Below are 23,242 nucleotides of genomic sequence, written 5' to 3'. Positions count from 1 at the left end.
TGGGTGATCTGCTGGGCACAGGTGGGCGGAGCTAGTGGGCGCGCTGCTGGGCACAGGTGGGCGGAACTTGCGGGTGGCACTGCTGGGCACCGATCATCAGGGCGCTGATCATCAGTGCCCTGATATTCGGTGCCAATCCCCGCTCTGACAACTGCCGGTTCTCGGCAGTACTTTCCTCACGATCTGACAGCGTGAGGTAAGTGCAGCCGAGAACCGGCACTTGCATTTCCCTCTGATCAGCGTGTCATTGGACACCGCTGATCACGTGGTAAAAGGCCGCTGTGATTGGCCTTTTACCACATCACGTGATCAGCTGTGTCCGTAGGACACAGCGATCATGGAGATCGCCGGGTGCGCGCCCCCTGGGGCGCGAAGGAGAGCGTGTTCTGGGAGGACGTCATATGACGTCCACTCAGAACTGGCCGGCCGCAGTGCAGCCGTCATTCGGCTATCTGCGGTTGGCAACTAGTTAAAAGGCCAGCACAAGGCCAGACTTGCTCTCTTCCTCCCACTGCTGTCCCTGGGGCCACCGTGGTCATGGGAGGTCCGGGTGGGGCCAGGGCCTCTGCAGGCATCCCCACTGCATGCTCTGCATGAGCCCCCTCACCACAGGTCAGACCCCACGGCTAAGACTCCTGCTGCTGTCCCTGGAGCCACTGCGGTTGTGGGAGGACCAGGTGGGGCCCGGGCCTCTGCAGGCATCCTTGCTGAGTGCTCTGCATGAGCCCCCTCCTCAAAGGTCAGACCCCATGGCCATGACTCCCGCTGCTGTTCCTGGCTGCTATGAGGGCCCCTGCTGCTGATTGCTGGGCACTGGAGAAGCTGGCCACTGTGAGGGCCGCCGTCTGTTGCTGAGGGTCCCTGGGAAGCCATCCTGTCTGCAGATTGCTGGGCCCCTGCGAAGCTGTCCCATCTGCTGATCATTGGGCCCCTGGGAAACCATCCCGTCTGATGATCATTGGGCCCCTGGGAAGCCATCCTGTCTGCTGATCGTTGGGCCCCTGGAAAGCCATCCTGTCTGCTGATCATTGGGGCCCTGGGAAGCTGTACTGCCTGCTGACCGCTTTGTCCCTGGAAGCTGCCTGCTGCTGAGCGTCCGCAAGTCGCCTATCCCTCTGGAAGCCTCCTGCTGTTGAGCACCTGCAAGACACCTATCGTAAGTGTCCCTAGAAGCCATGAACTGTCCCTGTTGTGCGCACAGACCACCCGTGTCCTGAACTGTCCCTGGTGTGCGCACCGATCCCCGTGTCCTGAACTGTCCCTGTTGTGCGCACAAACTACCCGTGTCCTGAACTGTCCCTGTTGTGCGCACTGACCACCCATGTCATGAACTGTCCCTGTTGTGCGCACAGACACCCGGGTCATGAACTGCCCCTACTACATGCCTAGACTACCCTTACTTGAACCGCCCCATGGCGTGCCCAGAGTATAGCTAACTGTGATGCCTCTGAGTGCTTGAGCCATCGCTACCCATTGAGTCCCCATGAGCCCGATGTCCCTAGAAAGCTGGGTGGGAACTGTGCTAGGGCAGACTCCACAGTTGGAGTCCTGTTGAGTCCCTGTGAGCCCGATGTCCCTAGAAAGCTGGGTGGGAGCTGTGGTAGACCAGACTCCACAGTTGGAGTCCTATTGAGTCCCCATGGGCCCGATGTCCCTAGAAAGCTGGGTGGGAGCTGTGCTAGGCCAGACTCCACAGTTGGAGTCCCGTTGAGTCCCCGTGAGCCCGTTGTCCCTAGAAAGCTGGATGGGAGCTGTGCTAGGCCAGACTCCACAGCTAAAGTCCCGTTGGGTCCCCGTGAGCCTGTTGTCCTTAGTACGCTGTGTTGAGGCCAGACGCCAAAGCCAAGGTCCCCTTGAGTCCCCGTGAGCACACTTACCGTGGGTGTCCCTACAAGCCGCATGTCGTGGAGTGCCATGAACTGTCCTGATTGAGTATCTTTCAGAGTTCAATAAAGCTTTGTGTGTTTCCCATCTTCTTCGTGGGTTCTGTCCTGCCTACGCTTCCGTTACACTCCCGTATGTAGCTAGGCTCCCAAAACGTCTCTCACATGTGGTATCCCCATACTCGGTAGAAGTAGCAGAATGTATTTGGGGTGTAATTCCACATTTACCCATGGCTTGTGTGAGCAGTATGTCATTAAAGTGACAATTTTGTGTAAAACAAAAAAACTTTTAGAAAAAAATAAATCTTCCATGGACTCAATATGCCTCTCAGCAGATAGCTTAGGGTGTCTTCTTTCTGAAAAGGGGTAATTTGGGAGTGTTTGTACTGTCCTGGTATTTTAGCACCTCAAGAAATGTGATGGCAGTCAGAAAGTATAAGTTGTGTAAGTTCCATTATCTATCCCATAGTTTGTAGACGCTATAACTTTAACACAAACCAATTATTATGCAGTTATTGGGATTTTTTTTTACTAAAGACATATAGCAAAATACATGTTGGCCTAAATTTATGACAAAATTTGAGTTTATTGGATATTTTTATAACAGAAATGAGAAAATATTGTTTTTTTTCCAAAAGATAGAGAATTAGAGTTCCTATTTCCAGAATCCCATCGTTGGGAGTTTGGTTGTATGAGTTTGTTTTTGGAGTAGGTGGTAGAAGGTAGAGAGATGGGAGCTGGAAGGTGTAGAGCTGTTGAAGAGTGTTATGAGGCCCATGGGCTGAGTGTTCTCACACCAGTGCAGGTCAGGTAGCATATGTCTAATTCTGAGGAATTTGTAGAAGTCTTTCTGGTCCGGAAAATAAGTGAGGCTGGGATCCTGAAACGTTCTTATGTAAGTGTTGTTCAGCAGATCTTTGATAGAGTAAATGCCCTTTGTGTACAAGTTTACAGGTGGATATCTTCAGATAGGAGTTCCAAGGTGAGAAGAGAAGACATTGCAGAACATTTTGCAGTATGTCCAAAGAGGATTACACCAAAGAGTTCCACATTCATATGATTGGTGTTTTGGTGTCCAGGAATTCTGGTCAGTTTCTATCATTGCACCATGGAGAGTATTCTTCCCATCCACACTGCAGTGTAGTATGATGGCTGTAGGATGGAGGATAGGAAGTGTCGGTCTCGGGAGGAGAAATAAAGCACAGCGGATCATAGGTACAGATCTATCGAATTTGGACACAGCTATGCCAGCAGACTAAAAAAGAAAGCAAATGGCATAGTGATCCATCCCGGTTACAGTGTGTTTGTATCTATGATAAATGACAGGCTAAACCCACCTGGAGACTTTCTCCACACCTGGAGTGTGCTGAGTTCTTGGAGAACGTCTACACAGTGTTTCCAGATTGGCTTTATCACCCCAACGAGCTCGCTCCAGTTCATGGATGTCATCATTATGTTTGGAGGATCTCACCAGTCAGGAGCCTTTCCTGTCATCCTACATGTTCCCTTCTGAGGATTGTTCTATCCTTCCAAACAAATGTATGAAATCATGGATGAGTCCTCCTTCTATGTGATCTAGAAGATCTTCAATCACAATGTCTTTATGGATGAAGTGGATGGCCCAGTTTATATATTATTTATTGCTTTACAGCTTTATTCCCTCCAGGATTCATTCTTTATTTATAGAACCATTCAAGGAAGTGTTCTTACTTTGAGAGATCTCCACCACCATTCCTCTGTGACCATTACATCCTTGTCATTTATGTCTAACATCTTCATTATCAGTGGATTGATAGATATTTTTATACTTTAAATAATATTTTTACATTTTCTTCACCAAAAAGATTTATTTCAGAGGGAATCTGTTTTAATTTGTTTTCTATATGTAATAAAATATCTTTGTTAAAGTGTTGGTTCCATAAGAGCTAGAATGATTTGTTCTTCCTTATCTTGTGTTATATATGAATTTCCCTGGTAGCCGTGTAAGGCAGATATTTTACAGGAATGATTATTCAGGCTCCATTCACACCAATGCGTTTTTTAGTGCTTTTTGTTTTCAGAAATGCACAACAGTCCACTTAACATGGTTTCCTATGGGCCATGTTCACATCTAGGCTTTTTTGAGCTGCTGTGTTTTTGGAAAGGGCCCAGGACTTTTTTTAAAAGCAAAAATCAGCATTTTTGCTACAATAGAGTTCAATGGAGAATCTCTTGAATTGCATGGTTGTACATTTTTGCATTTTTATTCTGCCCAGCAAAAAAAAAAATTCCACTTTGAAAACTGAAAAAAACACGAAATGCGCCACAAAGGTATCACAAACATATCAAAGTGCAAGTGTACAATCCAAACACACTTGTTCCTGCATTAAAAATGGCGGTGTGTATAAGTGGGTGCAGTAGTGACCGTCGGCTGGAACTGAACAGAATCAGCGAGGGAGAATGTCACCAGCACACCGAGGATCACCAATATGGGGCCAAAAGTTTTACTGAATGATCACATAGTTACAGCAAGGCAATGCTTTGGAGACTCGCATGACTCCTCCGTCACATGCCTGATGAAGGGGTCCTGCGAGACTCCGAAACATTGCCTTGCTGTAACTATGTGATCGTTCATTAAAACTTTTGGCTCCATATTGGTGATCCTCGGTGTGTTGGTGACATTCTCCCTTACAAACATATCAAAAACACATAAAAAACTCAAAATGAACTGTGAAAAGCACTGCAAAAAGAACAAAAAGCAAACTAAAAAGCTGTGAACAGAGCCTTACAGATGTTTCTCGGGGATGCAGTTCCTCTGAATTCCAGAAGGTGGTGATCTCACTTCTTCCCAGACAGGACTTCTCTATGGAAGACAGACAGGAAGTGATGTCAGGCAGGAAGTTCCAGGTGGTTTTGAAGTATTAAAAAGACGTTACCAGAAGTAGCAGCAGAGGAGGTAATAAGACGTTATTTCCTATTTACACTCAGTAACCCCCCATCATGTCCATCCTCTTCCTCCATAGTCACGTCCATCCTCTTCCTCCATACTCACGTCCGTCCTCTTCCTCCATACTCACGTCCATCCTCTTCCTCCATAGTCACGTCCGTCCTCTTCCTCCATAGTCACGTCCGTCCTCTTCCTCCATAGTCACGTCCATCTTCTTCCTCCATACTCACGTCCGTCCTCTTCCTCCATAGTCATGTCCGTCCTCTTCCTCCATAGTCATGTCCGTCTTCTTCCTCCATCATCATGTCCGTCCTCTTCCTCCATAGTCACGTCAGTCCTCTTCCTCTATAGTCACATCCGTCCTCTTCCTCCATAGTCAGGTCCGTCCTCTTCCTCCGTAGTCAGGTCCGTCCTCTTCCTCCATAGTCACGTCCGTCCTCTTCCTCCATAGTCACGTCCGTCCTCTTCCTCCATAGTCACGTCCATCCTCTTCCTCCATAGTCACGTCCGTCCTCTTCCTCCATAGTCATGTCCTTCCTCTTCCTCCATAGTCACGTCCGTCCTCTTCCTCCATAGTCACGTCTGTCCTCTTCCTCCATAGTCATGTCCGTCCTCTTCCTCCATAGTCACGTACATCCTCTTCCTCCATAGTCATGTCTGTCCTCTTTCTCCATAGTCACTGTGACGTCTTTTATCTCCAGCAGATGATGATACACACATATATAGTGTGGGAACCCAGATGAACCCCTTCAGGGGCAGAACATTCCCCCACTTCCGGGGCCGGAACATTCTCCTCATTGTGGAGATAAATTCTAGTAATATGGTCCTCTAAACAAACAGCACTGACAATAAATAGACAAGACAAGGACCATCCTGACCATACATGGCCTACAAAGGGCAATGATGACACTACACAGGCAGCCAATGGGCAATCATTACACTATGCAGCCAACACAATGATGGAGTGCCGGGGTCAGGAGTATGGAGCATAGAGCCCCTTACATTGCTGCTCAGGAGGAAGGAAACATTCCCCAGCCGGCCATGAAGAATATGTTCCATCATTGGTGTCAGAGAGAGGGAAATACTGAGGGAAGTAGAGGACTGAGGGGTCTCTGAGGAAGTAGTGGGACTAAAGAACTCTGGATCCTCTGAGGGTTTCCTGCATCTGAAGGACTCTGGGACCTCTGAGGAGGAGGAGTAGCTGAAGAACTTTGGGAGCTTGTTAGGAAGTAATAGGGCTGAACAACTCTGAGAGGTTAGTGGGGCTGAAGGACTGTGGGGGCCTCTGAGGGGTATTCAGGCTGCAAGGCTCTGAGGTAAGAGGGGGCTTTAGGGCTCATAGGAACTCTTGGTCTCTGATGGTCCTCCCACCCCACCTTCACTTACTTTTCTGACCTCCTTAAAGAACTCCTGTCAGCACATGTAGGGAGTCTTCACCTCTCCATCTCACTGGTCAAGACACAGAATAGAACAAAGAAGGACATTTGGTCCTTGGGGAGGTCTGCTTGCATAGCATTGCTTAATGGGCGGACAGTCCAATACCTTCCCATACCAAATAATCTAGCAGTTCCCGGTGTTGGAAGTCAGAGCCAGAAAAATCCACCTCCCACTCTGTACAATGTCCTGGAAATGTCAGAATACTTGGCAACTAAGAGATCAAACCCTTCCCCCTGCTGTCCTCCTCCTACCTACACATAGAAGAGATGAGAACAGACTCCTCCCCCACAGCTCTCTACTCCACCAGCACCATCCTCCTGCTACCCAATCCAATCTCTTCTCTTACTGCAGAGAGTGACAGTGACATCACTCCTGTCAGTCAGCAGGCTGCTGGAGATTGGAGCCTTGCAGCCGGAGTTCTGCCAATTATCCTGATTATCCAGCAACTCCAATCAAAAGTCATCAAGTTCCCCTTCCTGGACCTCATGATGAGCCGACATTGACCTCACAGCACTGCCTCAGAGCAAACAAGTCATAGGAAGGATCGTATTTATCATTCCTTGTCTGCAGATCTAAAACTCATCAAAACCAGTTCAGAGACCAAACAAACCCAACAGAGAAAAGGGGATTTCTGATGCAGCAGGTCAAGAGGGTCCCGGGACCTTGAAAATTTTGTAAACCCTAAACAGTCCAGACTGAATATCTTCCCATGGGGGGAGTAGTCCTTCAATGTCCAGCAACCCTCCTATTCCCCCCTCACATCCACATCCTATTATTGTGTGACCAATACCATCCAAATCATTCTTACTTTCATTTCCCAAAGTTATCCGTCTACAAGGAGACCTGTATAGATCACATGATGGCACCAATGAGGATGGAGGAGGACCGGAGTCACATGACTGAGAAGATACTAAACCTCACCCTGGAGATCATCTACCTGCTGACCGGAGAGGTGAGGAGGATTCTGGGAGGTCACATGACATCACTCTTATCTCTATTAATAAAAACACAGACCTGACCGGAGAGGTGAGGAGGATTCTGGGAGGTCACATGACATCACTCTCATCTCTATTAATAAAACACAGACCTGACTGGAGAGGTGAGGAGGATTCTGGGAGTCTAACATGATATTCCTATTGGTTCCTCAATACAGAGATTTCCTCTTCTGAAGTCAGGTGATCATATGACCATCACAGTGCCTCCATGTGACTCCCTAAACCCTGAGAGACACAACATGCAGAAGATTCTAGAAGTCACCAAGAAGATGATGGAGCTGCTGACAGGAGAGGTGAGCGGTGCCAGGAATTCTGGGACATTCTCCAGTAACAGACAAGGGATGTGTCTGGATGGTGACTGTATCATTGTGTGTGTCAGGTTCCTATAAGGTGTCAGGGTGTCACTGTCTATTTCTCCATGGAGGAGTGGGAGTATTTAGAAGGACACAAGGATCTCTACAAGGACGTCATGATGGACAATCAGCCGCCCCTCACATCACCGGGTAAGAGGAGACTTTATTGTAAAGGAGAGAGCAGTACGGAGGATCCACCTAGATCCCCCATCATCTGATAAACACATAGAAACAATGGATTCAGTCAGTGTGTGTGTTTCCTACAGATGGATCCAGTCATGGGAACCCACCAGAGAGATGTCCCCGTCCTCTGTATTCCCGGGATTCCACACAGGAAGGTCACACCATCCCTCACCATCATCAGGTAGATGATGACAATTATTGGTAGTTGTGATTTATACACAGCATGTTTGTTACAATGAATGTTTTATTATATCTTTCAGAGTGGAATCCTCGGGGATGATAATATTGATGTTAAAGAAGAGTATAAAGAGGAGGATGAGGAGTATGGAGTGATGGAGGAGTTTTCAGAAGGACACAAGGATATGATGGAGCCACCTAATACCAGGAACCCGCCAGAGAGATGTCCCCGTCCTCTGTATTCCCGGGATTCCACACAGGAAGGTCACACCATCCCTCACTATTACAAGGTTGGTGGGATTGAGCATCTAGAACATGGACTTGTAGGGGGGATGTGTGAATTTTTTTATGTGATATTATCTCTCATTTCCTTGATTTAGAGTGGAGATCCAATCGATATAGAATTTGAGGTGAAAGCAGAAGAAGAAGAGGCGTATGTGAGGGATGATCAGCAGTCTATGGAGGAGGATGGAATAACGGGGACATTTATAGAGGAGGACACTCCTACAGAGATCAGCACAGGTGGGTCGTGAACACTAAATCCATTCCTCCACCCATACTGCTCACTGATTGGTCCAGAGTAGGGCGGGGACTGGGTGATATCAGCCTGTAATCCCCTGGTCACTTTCCTGAGCTGTGTTCCCCGTCCTGTATTCCTGGATTTCTCTCGGATAATCTTCCTTCTCTGTGCTGCAGACACAATTTATGTATCTAGACTGGATTTATGGAGGTTCTGGGGTTCAGCTGGCAGCAAAATGTGGATTTTTACCATAAGTGTTACTAGACCTAGACACCTGGGGTGAGTGCTTTTCATCTTATTCCTCATGGTGGTGACATAGCAATTCTCCCAGTATTTGTTACCTGTGCCGGGTGGAGGGATATGTCTGTAGTGTCTCAGACCCAAGTCACTGAGTGCAGTCTCAGGAGATGGGAGGCAGCGGTGTGGGATCTCTGCAGCTTGTCTACAGTAAACATTTAATGTTCCACTGATTACTGAATACAATATTATGAGTCCTGACCCTTACACTGTATAATTTATATTGTACATTACATACTCCTGACCCCTGCACTATATACTCTATGTTGTACATTACATACTCCTGACCCCTGCACTATATACTCTATGTTGTACATTACATACTCCTGACCCCTGCACTATATACTCTTTGTTGTACATTACATACTCCTGACCCCTGCACTATATACTCCATGTTGTACATTACATACTCCTGACCCCTGCACTATATACTCTTTGTTGTACATTACATACTCCTGACCCCTGCACTATATACTCCATGTTGTACATTACATACTCCTGACCCCTGCACTGTATACTCTATGTTGTACATTACATACTCCTGACCCCTGCACTATATACTCTATGTTGTACATTACATACTCCTGACCCCTGCACTATATACTCTATGTTGTCCATTACATACTCCTGACCCCTGTACTATATACTCTATGTTGTACATTCCATAGTCCTGACCCCTGCACTATATACTCTATGTTGTACATTATATTCTCCTGACCCCTGCACTATATACTCTATGTTGTACATTACATACTCCTGACCCCTGCACTATATACTCTATGTTATACATTACATACTTCTGACTCCTGCACTATATACTCTATGTTGTACATTACATACTCCTGACCCCTGCACTATATACTCTATATTGTACATTACATACTCCTGACCCCTGCACTATATACTCTATGTTGTACATTACATACTCCTGACCCCTGCACTATATACTCTATGTTGTACATTACATACTCCTGACCCCTGCATTATATACTCTATGTTGTACATTACATACTCCTGACCCCTGCACTATATACTCTATGTTGTACATTACATACTCCTGACCCCTGCACTATATACTCTTTGTTGTACATTACATACTCCTGACCCCTGCACTATATACTCTATGTTGTCCATTACATACTCCTGACCCCTGCACTATATACTCTATGTTGTACATTACATACTCCTGACCCCTGCACTATATACTCTATGTTGTACATTACATACTCCTGACCCCTGCACTATATACTCTGTTGTACATTACATACTCCTGACCCCTGTACTATATACTCTATGTTGTAGATTACATACTCCTGACCCCTGCACTATATGCTCTATGTTGTAGATTACATACTCCTGACCCCTGCACTATATACTCTGTTGTACATTCCATACTCCTGACCCCTGCTCTCCCCCCCTCCCCCCACTGCTATATATACACATAATATGGATTCTCTTTTGTTACACCCATTTCCTCCCAGCTGGACATTTTATATCGGATGATGTGATTGGAGCACAGACTTTTACATGGTGATAATAATGTGATAACATCCTCCAACTTTGGACCCTTAAACAGAAAGTGATAATGAGGGAGGAGCCAATACCCCAATGATGGTGGTCTTCAGGATCAGTCCAGTCTTCATCTTGGTTGTTCTCCCCCCATCCTCACTCTCTGACCTCTGGTGGGGCTCAGCCCCGCTGTTCTTCATGACTAAATCATGGACTAAATAAGGAAGTGCAGTACTTCTTGTGTTGGGAAGATGGCGATGAGTGATAAGAGGGGGTGGGGACCCTCGTCCTATAATCCCCTCATCACTGTCCCTCCTATAAAAGACAGTTCTGGTTGTTTCCTCACTCTCTGACTAAGGTCCATGAATAAAGAAATGACCTGGTAGGAGATCAGAGGAGACATTTCCTAGTTCCCTTGAGGGTGGAATTGTAAGCTCCTCAGAGACCAAGCTGCCTGATGTGGGCGGAGTCCTGGTTTGGGGGAACCAATCAGCTCCTGTCTAGTAATCCTCTTTGTCTTTGTATTTTAGTCCATGGCCGGGAGATGAGGAAAACCTCCGAGGATTGTCTCACTTTGTCTCCAGACTGGAAAGTAGAAGATGAGGACATCACACAGTATAGTCCAGGAGAAAACCCGGCTCCCTCCAATGTCCATCCGGCACCACCCTGTGTAGATGGACCATCGGAATCCTCGTATCCTGAGGAACCTCAGACTGTGCGGGACCAGGCCGATCCTCCAACAGGGAAGAGCTTCTGCTGTCCTGAGTGCGGGAAGGGTTTCCGTTATAAATCCAGTCTTTATGTGCATAAAAGGTCTCACACAGGGGAGAAGCCGCATTCCTGTCCTGAGTGCGGGAAAGGTTTTTCAGACAAGTCCAGTCTTCACACACATCAGAGATCTCACACGGGGGAGAAGCCGTATTCCTGTCCTGAGTGCGGGAAGGGTTTCCATACTAAATACAATCTTAATGTGCATAAAAGAACTCACACTGGTGAGAAGCCGTATTTCTGTCCTGAGTGTGGGAAATGTTTTTCAGATCATTCTGTTCTTCTCAGACATCAGAAATCTGGAAAATGTTTTTCAGTGAAGTCCAGTCTTCACACACATCAGAGATCTCACACAGGGGAAAAGCCGTATTCTTGTCCTGAGTGCGGGAAATGGTTTCATTCTAAATTCCTTGTTAATCGTCATAAAAAGACTCACACAAGGGAGAAGCCATTTTCCTGTCCTGAGTGCGGGAAATGTTTTTCACAGAAGTCCAGTCTGCACACACATCAGAGATATCACACAGGGGAAAAGCCATATTCCTGTCCTGAGTGCGGGAAATGTTTTTCAGAGAAGTGTATTCTTTACGGGCACCAGAAATCTCACACAGGGGAGAAGCTGTATGCCTGTTCTGAGTGCGGAAAATGTTTTTCAAAAAAGTCCTATCTTCACATACATCAGAGATATCACACAGGGGAGAAGCCGTATTCCTGTCCTGAGTGTGGGAAATGTTTTTCAGAGAAGTGCGTTCTTTACAGGCATCAGAAATCTCACACGGGGAGAAGCCGTATGCCTGTTCTGAGTGCGGGAAATGTTTTTCAGTGAAGTGCAATTTTTACAACCATCAGAGATCTCACACAGGGGAGAAGCTGTATTCCTGCCCTGAGTGTGGGAAATGTTTTTCAGTGAAGTCCAGTCTATACACACATCAGAGATGTCATACGGGGGAGAAGCCATATTCCTGTCCTGAGTGTGGGAAATGTTTTTCACGAAAGTCCCATCTTTCCAAACATCAGAGATCTCACACAAGGAAGAAGCCACTTTTCTGTCCTGAGTGAGGGAAATGTTCCTCACTGAAGTCCTGTCTTCCTGTACATCAGGGGTCCCACACAACCCTGGAGGTGTATTAGTGCCTTGAGTGCGGGAAATGTCTTCTAGATGAATGTTGCTGGACATCCCAGCTCTCATGTGGGGAAGAAGCACCCCCTGATATACACCTCAGATATACTCCATGGCTGACCTTCATCATGGAAGAAACAGTCCATAAGGAGATCAGAGATCCCCAAAGACATGGATGAAGTGTGGGACCGGGTTGGCCATTGATGGCAGGAGAAGAAGTTTTCAATGTATTTTCCATGAATGGAAGACATTCCAGCAGCTCAGATGTGATCCTAATAACATTGGTTCCCCCATTCACACAGGAGGAATGGACATGAACTCTCACTGAGGGAATTGCTATACAAACATTCTATGAATAGACCCCCAAATGTCAGGAGACGTTTCTATAAAGACGGGAAGTATGGAGCAGAGAAATGAATAGACCTCCCAGCAATGTTATTACCAGGCTGCAGCTAGGGGGAGCTCTAATGTCACCCCAGCAGAGGGATCCCATCTAGCCCACATTAACCCTCTCACTGCCAGAGCTGTTTCTGCATGATTTTGCACACATGGGAAAATGCAGATTTTGGTCCTGAAGATGAGATAAACCCCCAAACATCTATTCTGTGACATCAGAGGCCCTGGAGAATAAAATGGGGGTGATTGTTAAGGTGTTCCCCGTACACAGATTCCCCTTCATATCCGCCTTTATTTCCTCCTTTCCCCCATTTTCTATGTTGGGATCTTTTCTACAATACTTTGTTATAATAATTAGAGATGAGCGAAGTATTCAAAAATTCGATTCGGCTGATTCGGCGAATTTCAGGAAGAAATTCGATTCGATGCGAATTTATTCGCTACGAAGATGACTTATAAAAAGGGTTTCTAGGCTTCAGAGAGCCTTTAAATTAGTGCAGAACACTGTACCTTTAATTTAAATGCCCTTGGAGATGAGGAAGGAGAAGGAGAAGGATGAGAAGAAGGAGAAGGATGAGAAGAAGGAGAAGGATGAGAAGATGGAGAAGGATGAGAAGAAGGAGAAGGATGAGAAGAAGGATGAGAAGAAGGAGAAGGATGAGAAGAAGGATGAGAAGAAGGATGAGAAGAAGGAGAAGGATGAGAAGAAGGACAGTTCTGTGACAGTTTCTGTCTATTTCTGACAGTTCTGGGACATTCACTCCATACAGCTGTTGAAACATTGTATCTATTTGTTTCCATAAATGACATTCTGCAGATACAATTAGAGGAGCTCTGCAGATACACTTTTTGCCGGCTTGGAATTATTCTTATTTTCATCCTACTTCTTCTTCTTCTTCATCCTCATCCTCTTCTTCTGAGGATGAGGATGAAGAAGAAGAAGTAGGATGAAAATAAGAATTCCAAACCGGCAAAAAGTGTATGTGCAGAGCTCCTCTATTTCTGACAGTTCTCTGACAGCTCCTTCACATGTACAGCGGTTGAAACATCTGTATCCTAAATGGAAACTAATAGATACAATGTTTCAACCGCTGTACATGTGAAGGAACTGTCAGAGAAATGTCAGAAATAGCGGAGCTCTCTGCAGGGACACTTTTGCCGGCTGATCGGGAAAAATTTGATTCGCGCACCCGAAGTAGGCAAATTTTCGGATTCGACGCGAATCGAATTTTTCCTGAAATTCGTATCGAATTCCGGTTCACCTGGTTCGATTCGCTCATCTCTAATCATAATGGAACACGTTGTGTATTGTATTGTATTGTACACCAATAATAATGACTCCGCCCCCACATTCCAGACAAGGGATCTTCCTGACCAATCGGATTTCTGCCTTTACTATTTCCTGATTTTTATGCTTCAATCTTGTTAAATGTAAAATTATAATAAAACATTTATTGAACAAAAACTATTGTGTGTGTCGGTGCAATGACGGCAAACTTCAATATAGAACATTGCTCCTCGGTGACACCTCACACCCTTCAATAACGGCGCAGAGTGCGGGGGTCAGCAGTATATCATATACAGCCCACCATACAGAGTGCAGAGGGGGGCTGTAGTGTGCCCCCCCTCCTGATCCATACCAGGCCACATGTCCACAACATGGGGGTCACCTTACCAGGGGGGATTCCCCCAGGCATAGCACCTTGTCACCTTGGTTGGTGGGTGGGGGTCATATTGGATTCTGGAAACCCCCTTTAATAACAAGGGGCCCCCATATACCGTCCCCCCATGTGAATGAGTATGGGGTATATAGTACCCGACAATAGCACCAGCCCAATAACAGCTCCCTAAACTGTCATCATCTACATAAGTGAAGGGACAGGGATGGTGGGACCTTATTACCCAAATGTGACCATATTTGGTCAGTGATGTCACTGCTATCCCCGCCCCCTTCCTTACATGTCAGGGATTCCCAATGACATCACTGATTCCTGGGGGTGTGGCCGCTGTACCCATCCATGTCTTCCTCAGGCACCAGTGACAGCGGTAAACTGTTATACATAGAAGTGGTAGAAATGTCTCTTCTACATGTGATGATCGGCTCCTGCAAAACACGGGACCGGAACAGGCAAAGTTTGGTTTGTACTGTCGTCTCATCCCTACTCTCCGACAACTAAACCCAGAGATCATCCCTAGTGGTCATTGTATTTGTCCCTTACATTGGTGACCAATGGGAGAAGGACCCCCTTATATCAGTGGTCATTGTATTTGTCCCTTACATTGGTGACCAATGGGAGAAGGACCCCCTTATATCAGTGGTCAGTGTAGTGGTCCCTTACATTGGTGACCAATGGGAGAAGGACCCCCTTATATCAGTAGTCCGTGTAGTGGTCCCTTACATTGGTGACCAATGGGAGAAGGACCCCCTTATATCAGTAGTCCGTGTAGCGGTCCCTTACATTGGTGACCAATGGGAGAAGGACCCCCTTATATCAGTAGTCCGTGTAGTGGTCCCTTACATTGGTGACCAATGGGAGAAGGACCCCCTTATATCAGTGGTCAGTGTAATGGTCCCTTACATTGGTGACCAATAGAAGAAGGAACCCCTTTTTATCAGTGGTCAGTGTAGTGGTCCCTTAAATTTTGTGACCAATTGGAAGATTCCCTTTTATCCGTGGTCAATGTAGTGGCCCCTTAAATTTTGTGACCAATTGGAGAAGGATTCCCCTTTTATCCGTGGTCAGTGTAGTGGTCCCTTACATTTTGTGACCAATTGGGGAAGGATTCCCTTTTATCAGTGGTCAGAGTAGTGGTCCTTTATATTTTGTGACCAATTGGAGAATTCCCTTTTATCAGTGGTCAGTGTATTGGTCCCTTACATTTTGTTACCAATTGGAGAAGGATTCCCTTTTATCAGTGGTCAGTGTAGTGGACCCTTACATTGGTGACCAATGGGAGAAGGACCCCCCTATATCAGTGGTCAGTGTATTGGTCCCTTACAAAAGACTAGAAGGTCTAAAAACAACTAAATTTGAATGAATCACCAGGACATGATGGCTTGCACCTGAGAGTCCTCAAAGAATGTAGCCAGGTCATTGATAGACAGTCATTCCTCATCTTTAGGAAAGCTTACTGACCGGAATGGTGGAAGCAGATTGGTGAAAATCTAACGTGGTTCCAGTATTCCAGAAAGGGCCGAGATACATATCTGGAAGCTCCAAGCCAGTCAGCCTAACATCAATAGTTTGTAAACTATTGGAGGGATGATAAGGGACCATACCCAAGAATTTGCTGATGAACATAGTATCATTAGTAGTAACCAGCATGGATTTATGGGAAAAGATCGTTCTTGTCAGACCAACCTATTAACAATCTATGAGGAGGTGAGCTGTGATCTGGATAAAGGAACCCCCGTGGATGTAGAAGGAACGAGGATTGTGTCACTTCCAGAGTCACTCAGATGTAAACAAGCCATTTCCAGCTTGTGAAAGCATCAGAATGAACTGATCTTGGTTTGATTGGATGTTTTTAAGGTCAGATTGGGATCTGGGGTCCAATAGACTGCAGATGTCTCAGTAAAGAGAACCTGTCTGATAGCAATAAAAGTAATAAATAAATTGGGACAGTGTAAAAAAATAGAAAAAAAATTAAAAGAAAAAAATGAAAGCACCCCCCCCCCTGTGTTTGCACACAAAGGCTAACACATACCAAAGTCCACCACGCATTGTAAACGGTGTTCTCACCACACGTGTCTCCACACAGGTATGGCTGGAAATGTCAGAGTGAGAGCGATAATTCCGGCATCAGACCTCCTGTGTAACTCTACACTGGTAACCTGAGTGACACCTATGGGGGGTATTTAGGCCCCGTAGTTTGGTGCCGTTCCACTGGCATTTGCAATTTTAAAGCGTGACATGTTAGGTATCTATTTACTCGGCATAACATCATCTTTTACCCCCAAAACGGTATTATATTGTGTTTGCTGCACTAACATTAGGTCAAGTTTCCTTTCTAAAAAATGTACATTAAAGAAAATCTGCAGAAATACGGTGCAACAAATATTGTACCAGCAACCATGTTACTCTCCAGGGTCTCTGCTTATATATAATATTTGGGGGCTCTCAGTCATTTCCCAGCAAATAATGACTTTTACATGTCGGAATGTCAGAATTGGCCGGGTAGGGAAGTATTAATAATAAATACAATAAATAATTGTCTCCTGACATTTAGGAGTCTATTAATAAATGGAACAACAACTCCCCCAGGTAGAAGTGCCGGTACAGTCCATTCCTTCTGTGTGAATGGGATGGGGGGACCAATGGTAGGAGGATCTTTGCTGAGCTGCTTGAAGGGTTTCCATCCATTTCACATGGAAAATACCACATTTGTCTATTGGATGGTGAGAATTCCTAGGATACTTAGCGTCATCTAAAGGCCAAATGCAGAATTTACCATTTTATATTCAAATGGTATTTATTGAAAAGTTTTCCAACATACAAAAAAGTAAACACAGTAACATGAAACTTGAAGGGTTCACTTGCAGGATCATAATGCATGAGTGAAAAGATAGGAGTAGGAGATCCCCACCATGAGGCCGGGGATACTTTAGGTTCCAATTGTATACATGAGAGGTATGCTCATTGTCATGTGAACCGTTCTAAAGGACAATATATTATAAATGGGGGGGGAGGTGGAGAATGGGGAGGGAAAGAAAAGAAGAGAAAAGAGAGAGGAAGCACCAGCGGAGTATGAGTAACGTGTATTACAATGGGTAGTATTAGTAATCAGTTTACAGAGCAGTTTGGGTTTTTTAGCCATTGAGACCATTGGGTATTAAATTTGTGAGAGGTGGAGTTTTGGAAGGCTATCTTTCTTTCCATTTCACATTGGAGGTTGAGGTCAGAGAAGAGGCGAGACAGAGGGGGAGTGGTGGTAGAGCACCATAGTCTGGTAATATTAGTTTTTGCGGCTGCTAAAATATGTATTCCAATTCCAGAGTATATGGAACAGTGTACCAGATTCTCCGCAGTGTCTCCAGCAGGCTCGTGAGTGTTGTGGGTAGAATAGGGATAATTTAGTGGGGGTTAAGTACCATTCATGTAAAATTTTTAAGTATGTTTCCCAGTGGGAGGAACATTTCGAGGCCTTGTACGTAGTGGTAATGTTTTTCCCCACCTGCTTGGAGGTTGCTGTTCCCTAATTTATTATAATCGACAAAATCGTGCCATGCCGTTAAGGAGGCTTGTATGCATGGGTGTTTGGGAAGCGCTTGGATCCGAGCCGCTTGTGGTAGGTATAGTATGTCTGTTATGGGATGTGGAAGGTATAGAGATGTTTCCAAAGTGGTCCATATTTTTTCAGGGGAGGGGTGCCACCAGAAGAAGAGCTGATCTAATAAAACAGCCTGGTAGTAGGACTTCATATGTGGGAGGCCTGCTCCTCCTCTGGATGGCGGACGTATTTGAAGATTTTTGGTGCATCTGGGTTTTTTTGAGTTCCATAGGAATTTGTTCAATATTGCCTGGAGTTTAGTGAAGAAAGAGTTTGGAACTGGGATAGGAAGTGTACGGAAAATGTATAGTATCTTAGGAAGTATACACATTTTTAGGGTTGCTATTCTACCCAATGTCGATAGAGTAGAAGTGCGAAAGTTCTTGAGATCCTGTGGGATAGTTTCGAGTAGCGGTTTGTAATTAGTTAAGTAAAGGCGGTTAGTAGTATTGGTAAGCCTAATTCCCAAATATGGAATGTTGTCCTTTTCCCAGGTAAAAGGGAATTGTTTAGAAAGTAAGTCCTGGGTTTTAGGAGGCGTATATAAATTTAATATTGACGATTTGGGCTCGTTAAGTTTATAATATGAGACCGCCGCATAGTCTTGGATGTGCGTACGTATCGCCTGGAGTGATTTATATGGATTTGTGATCATCAGTATAATGTCATCTGCGAAGAGACTGATTTTATGTTCAGTGGTGAGGTGTGTGACTCCCGTGAAATTTGGGTCGTTTCTAAGTTTAGTTGCTAGTGGTTCTATAAGTAAGGCGAAAATTATGGGGGACAAGGGACAACCTTGTCTGGTTCCATTGGATATACAAAAGGGCTGTGAGAGCGTGCCGTTGGTTAAGACTCTAGCAGAGGGTGTAGAGTAAAGGGCGAGGATTGCCGACAAGATCCAATCTGTAATGCCAAACTTTTGTAATGTAAGCGTCATAAATTTCCAGTGAATTTGGTCAAAAGCCTTTTCCGCGTCCAGAGATAAAAAAAGGGAGGGTCGTTTGTCAGTTTCAAGGTGATGTAGTAAGGATATAATTCGCCTAGTGGCATCAGGAGCCTGTCTACCAGGTATAAAACCCACTTGGTCTGGGTGGATCAATGTAGGTAGGTATGGGAGTAGTCTTTGGGCAATTATCTTGGCGTATATTTTTATGTCTGTGTTAAGTAGCGAGATCGGTCTGTAATTTTGAGCGAGTTGGGGGTCTTTGCCCAGTTTCGGGATGGTTGTGATTATCGACTGTAGCATATCAGAGGGGAATTCCCCGATAGATGCCACGTGATTGTAAAGGGCGGATAGGTGTGATTTAAGGTCGGGTGCAAATGTTTTGTAAAATTCGTTAGTGAAGCCATCGTTCCCTGGCGATTTGTTTAAGGGTAGAGTGGTTATGACTTTCTCAATTTCTAAGGGTGAAATTGGTACCGATAGAGATTCAAGTTGAGAAGGGGTGATATAGGCGAGGTTGGTGTTATGTAGGAAGCGTTCGATGGAGGGAATTGTTGGTTGGGTTGTATTAGAGTCGTCTTTAATGTTATATAGCTTCTGATAATATGTTGCAAAAGCGTTAGCAATATCTTGTGGATTTGTAAGAGGAGAGCGTGTGGTTGGGTGTTGGATCGTAAATATTTTGGTCTTAAGTCTTTTTTATTTGATGGTCTTAGCAAGAAGAGAGCTTGCTTTATTTCCGAGTGCATAGAATTTGGCCTTTGTTTTTTGGAGGTTGGTGTCATAAGAGTGGAGTAAAAGGGTGCGTAGTTTGTTTCTATCTTGGTGTAGAGTTGCGGAAATGGAGGAGTTAGGGTATTTTTTGTTAATTTCCTCATTTAGGTTAATGGAGGTTAGAAGTTGGTCAATTTGTTGGGAGCTGCCTATTTATACGGGAGTTTAATTGTATGAGGATACCTCTCATGTAGGCCTTGTATGTTTGCCAAAGTGTAGTAATCGAGATATCCGGAGTGGTGTTGGTAGCAAAGAACAGGTTGTGGGCCTCTAGAATATGCTTCTGATTGTCCGGAAATTTCAGTAGAGAAGAGTTAAGTCTCCAAATTGGTGGGAGCGCCGAGCGTCGATCATCGTCTAAGGATATACTAATTGGTGCATGGTCAGACCAAGAAATGGTTCCAATGTTAGAGGAAGTCACTTGTTGCAGAGACCATTTGTCAGTGATAAACATGTCTATCCTGGAGTATGAAAGATGTGCCGGGGAATAGTAGGTATAGTCTCTCTCGGAACCATGTTGGCATCTCCATATATCATACAAGTCGTGTTCATGTAGAAATTGATTAAAGGTATATTTAACGGGTGGCTTCTTAGAGGATGAGTCCATGAGTGGGCTGCACATAACGTTGAGATCTCCACCAATTATGAGTCTGCCTTGTTTATGGTCAGAAATGGTCTTGTAGAGCGTTCGATAAAATTGCATTTGGTTGTTGTTTGGACCGTATACATTCACCAGTGTGTGGGTTATGTCATTAATCTGGCAAATAAGGATATAAAAGCGTCCATGAGGATCGGCTATCTTCGAGATGAGGCGAAAAGGAAGAGACTCGTTGATGGCTATAAGAACTCCGTTTTTCTTTTTAGGATTGGTTGCCATAAATATTTGTGAGAAACGTTGCAGGTATAGTTTAGGCATTTTTTCCGTAGTGAAGTGGGTCTCTTGTATAAAGAGAATGTCAGCTTGGGATTTCCGGGTTTCTTTAAGGAGCAGCGATCTCTTGAAGGGAGAGTTTAGGCCTCTAACGTTAAGAGATGTTATATTAATCATTTGTATAGATTTCTGCGATGATAATATACCGTCGGGTTGTTGTTTGAAAGAGTCGTGACTCGGTAATCTCCTGGGAAAGGACAGAGATAGCATATTTGTGGTACCAATAAGGCTCGGTTGAGGGTTTAGAGGTAGTGGCCCAGGTAGCCGCAAGGATTACACGATCAGGAGTAAGGAAGAGTAGCTGGTGGTGCCATAGGAAAGGGTAAGAGGAAACACAAGGGATATTAAAAATAGTTTTGCAAAAAATGCAAATAGGCCAAGTAGCCAACATCGCTACTTTAGAGCTGGGGGTTATAAACAGGCTTTGACCGCTGAGAGGATCATGCTGAACGTGAACTTGGAGAGCGAACTTCATCAAGTGTAGGCCGATCACCAGAAGTGTAAACCTTGAAAAAAAAACACCCCCGGGGGGGAAGGAGAAATGTCAGCGCCTGGAATGTCCTATGTACCTGCTTATGTTGCCTCCATGTGTTGAGCAGAATTAGAGGTGGTGTCCTGTGTATCTGCTGGGAGGATGTTCCATGTCTTGAGCAGGTCTAAGCCTGCTTCCAGGTTCCTGACGGTGAATATTCTGCCTTGTCGTCGCACTATTAATTTAGTAGGAAAGCCCCATTGGTAGGCTATGCCGTGATTCCTTAGGGCCTTAGTGATGGATTTTTTTCCTGTTAAGGAGCGTGGCTTTGGACAAGTCCACATAGAGGCGGAGATTTGCATGTGATGGCGGGAGAGGTGACGGATTTCTAGCCGCAATCATAATTTTTTCTTTCACGTGGTAAAAATGTACTCGGATCAGTACATCTCTTGGGATAGATGTCGGCAGAAACGCCGGTTTGGGCAGTCGGTGGGCTCGATCAATCGCAAGCTCTAGATCTGAAAGCATTGGGAGGAGTATCTTGAAGTATTGGTGTATGTAGGGTAGGAGATTTTCGCTCGGTACTGTCTCAGGGATCCCTCTGAATTTGATGTTGTTACGGCGCGAGCGATCCTTTAGGTCTGCTAATTTTAAATTGATTTGTTCAATATCAGATGAGTGATCTGTATGAGCGTCAATCAAATCATTATGCGCCGTTATTATGTTACCCAAGCTGCTCTCAATATGGCAAATTCTGCGTTCTTGGTGTTGTACCACGCTAGTTATTTGGTTTAAAGATGCAAATATGTCGTTTTGTAGTGATTGACGAAGTGACGTCAGCAGGTGTTTCATGGACACCTCTGTTAGCGGCTGATCCGCCGCTGGAAATGCGTCTAAATCTGGTAGATTTAATGTGGTGGGTGGAGGTGTGAGGTTTAGGGCTTGATAGGAGAGGTTAGGGTCCTGGTCCTGATGTGGCCTGGATTTGGCAGGGCTGCTAGTTGTGGGGGACAGAGGGGGTGACAACTCACCAGGGTCCCCTGGGTAAAGCGATCCCTGCAGCCTCGGATCTCTGTGCTGGGCCCTGTAGTCCTCCTCGTGGCTGCTGTCTCCCTGTGTGTCTCTGCTGCGGCCGCCATCTTGGATTCCCTGCACAATAGCAGGGAAGAAATTTGTTAGTTTCCCGGGGTGATCCGGGGCTCTCCTCCTGCGGGGCATGGTGGTCGGGATGCGGGCAGAGGCAGGTAACACTGTGAGGTGCTTCGTTTCCCCGGGATTGGTGAGTGCCGCTTTATTGCTGGCGGGTGGACGGAGCTGTGCTCAAAGCGCGTCCATCCTGTAGCCGGCCGCGCATGCGCCCCCACCTTGTGGAGTTTAGAGTAAGAGAAACCTCCCATAATAAACATCCCAGCATTTGATCTACGTACACTGCCCTACTGATTCCTTTACTCTCTGCTGACCTTCCACCCTATGCCCTGCTGACCCCTGTACACTGCCCTACTGATTCCTTTACTCTCTGCTGACCTCCCATCCTGTGCCCTGCTGACCCCTGTACACTGCCCAACTGATTCCTTTACACTCTCCTGCCGACCTCCCATCCTGTGCCCTGCTGACCCCTGTACACTGCCCAACTGATACCTTTACACTCTTCTGCCGACCTCCCATCCTGTGCCCTGCTGACCCCTGTACACTGCCCAACTGATTCCTTTACACTCTTCTGCTGACCTCCCATCCTGTGCCCTGCTGACCCCTGTACACTGCCCAACTGATTCCTTTACAGTTTTCTGCTGACCTCCCATCCTGTGCCCTGCTGACCCCAGTACACTGCCCAACTGATTCCTTTACACTCTTCTTCTGACCTCCCATCCTGTATCCTGCTGACCCCTGTACACTGCCCAACTGATTCCTTTACACTCTTCTTCTGACCTCCCATCCTGTGCCCTGCTGACCCCTGTACACTGCCCAACTGATTCCTTTACACTCTTCTGGTGACCTCCCATGCTGTGCCCTGCTGACCCCTGTACACTGCCCAACTGATTCCTTTACACATTTCTGCTGACCTCCCATCCTGTGCCCTGCTGACCCCTGTACACTGCCCAACCGATTCCTTTACACTCTTCTGCTGACCTCCCATCCTGTGCCCTGCTGACCCCTGTACACTGTCCAACTGATTCCTTTACACTCTTCTTCTGACCTCCCATCCTGTATCCTGCTGACCCCTGTACACTGCCCAACCGATTCCTTTACACTCTTCTTCTGACCTCCCATCCTGTGCCCTGCTGACCCCTGT

General features: G+C 45.9%; 1 protein-coding gene across 1 annotated transcript in view; it reads right to left on the bottom strand.

Moving 5' to 3' along the window:
• The window catches only part of LOC149462482 (uncharacterized), a 37,593-nt gene extending 16,996 nt beyond the window's left edge, over window positions 1-20,597 (bottom strand). The window contains exon 1 of the mRNA XM_089676828.1: window positions 19,733-20,597. Coding sequence (XP_089532954.1) covers window positions 19,733-20,597 — 865 coding nt within the window. The remainder of the gene's footprint in view (window positions 1-19,732) is intronic.
• Between the last annotated feature and the right edge of the window lie 2,645 nt (window positions 20,598-23,242).

This window comes from Staurois parvus, unplaced genomic scaffold (assembly GCF_062004578.1).
Source record: "Staurois parvus isolate SC_StPar_1 unplaced genomic scaffold, SC_StPar_1.0 ptg000174l, whole genome shotgun sequence".
Classification (NCBI taxonomy): domain Eukaryota; kingdom Metazoa; phylum Chordata; class Amphibia; order Anura; family Ranidae; genus Staurois; species Staurois parvus.
This window is presented reverse-complemented; position numbering and strand designations above follow the sequence as displayed.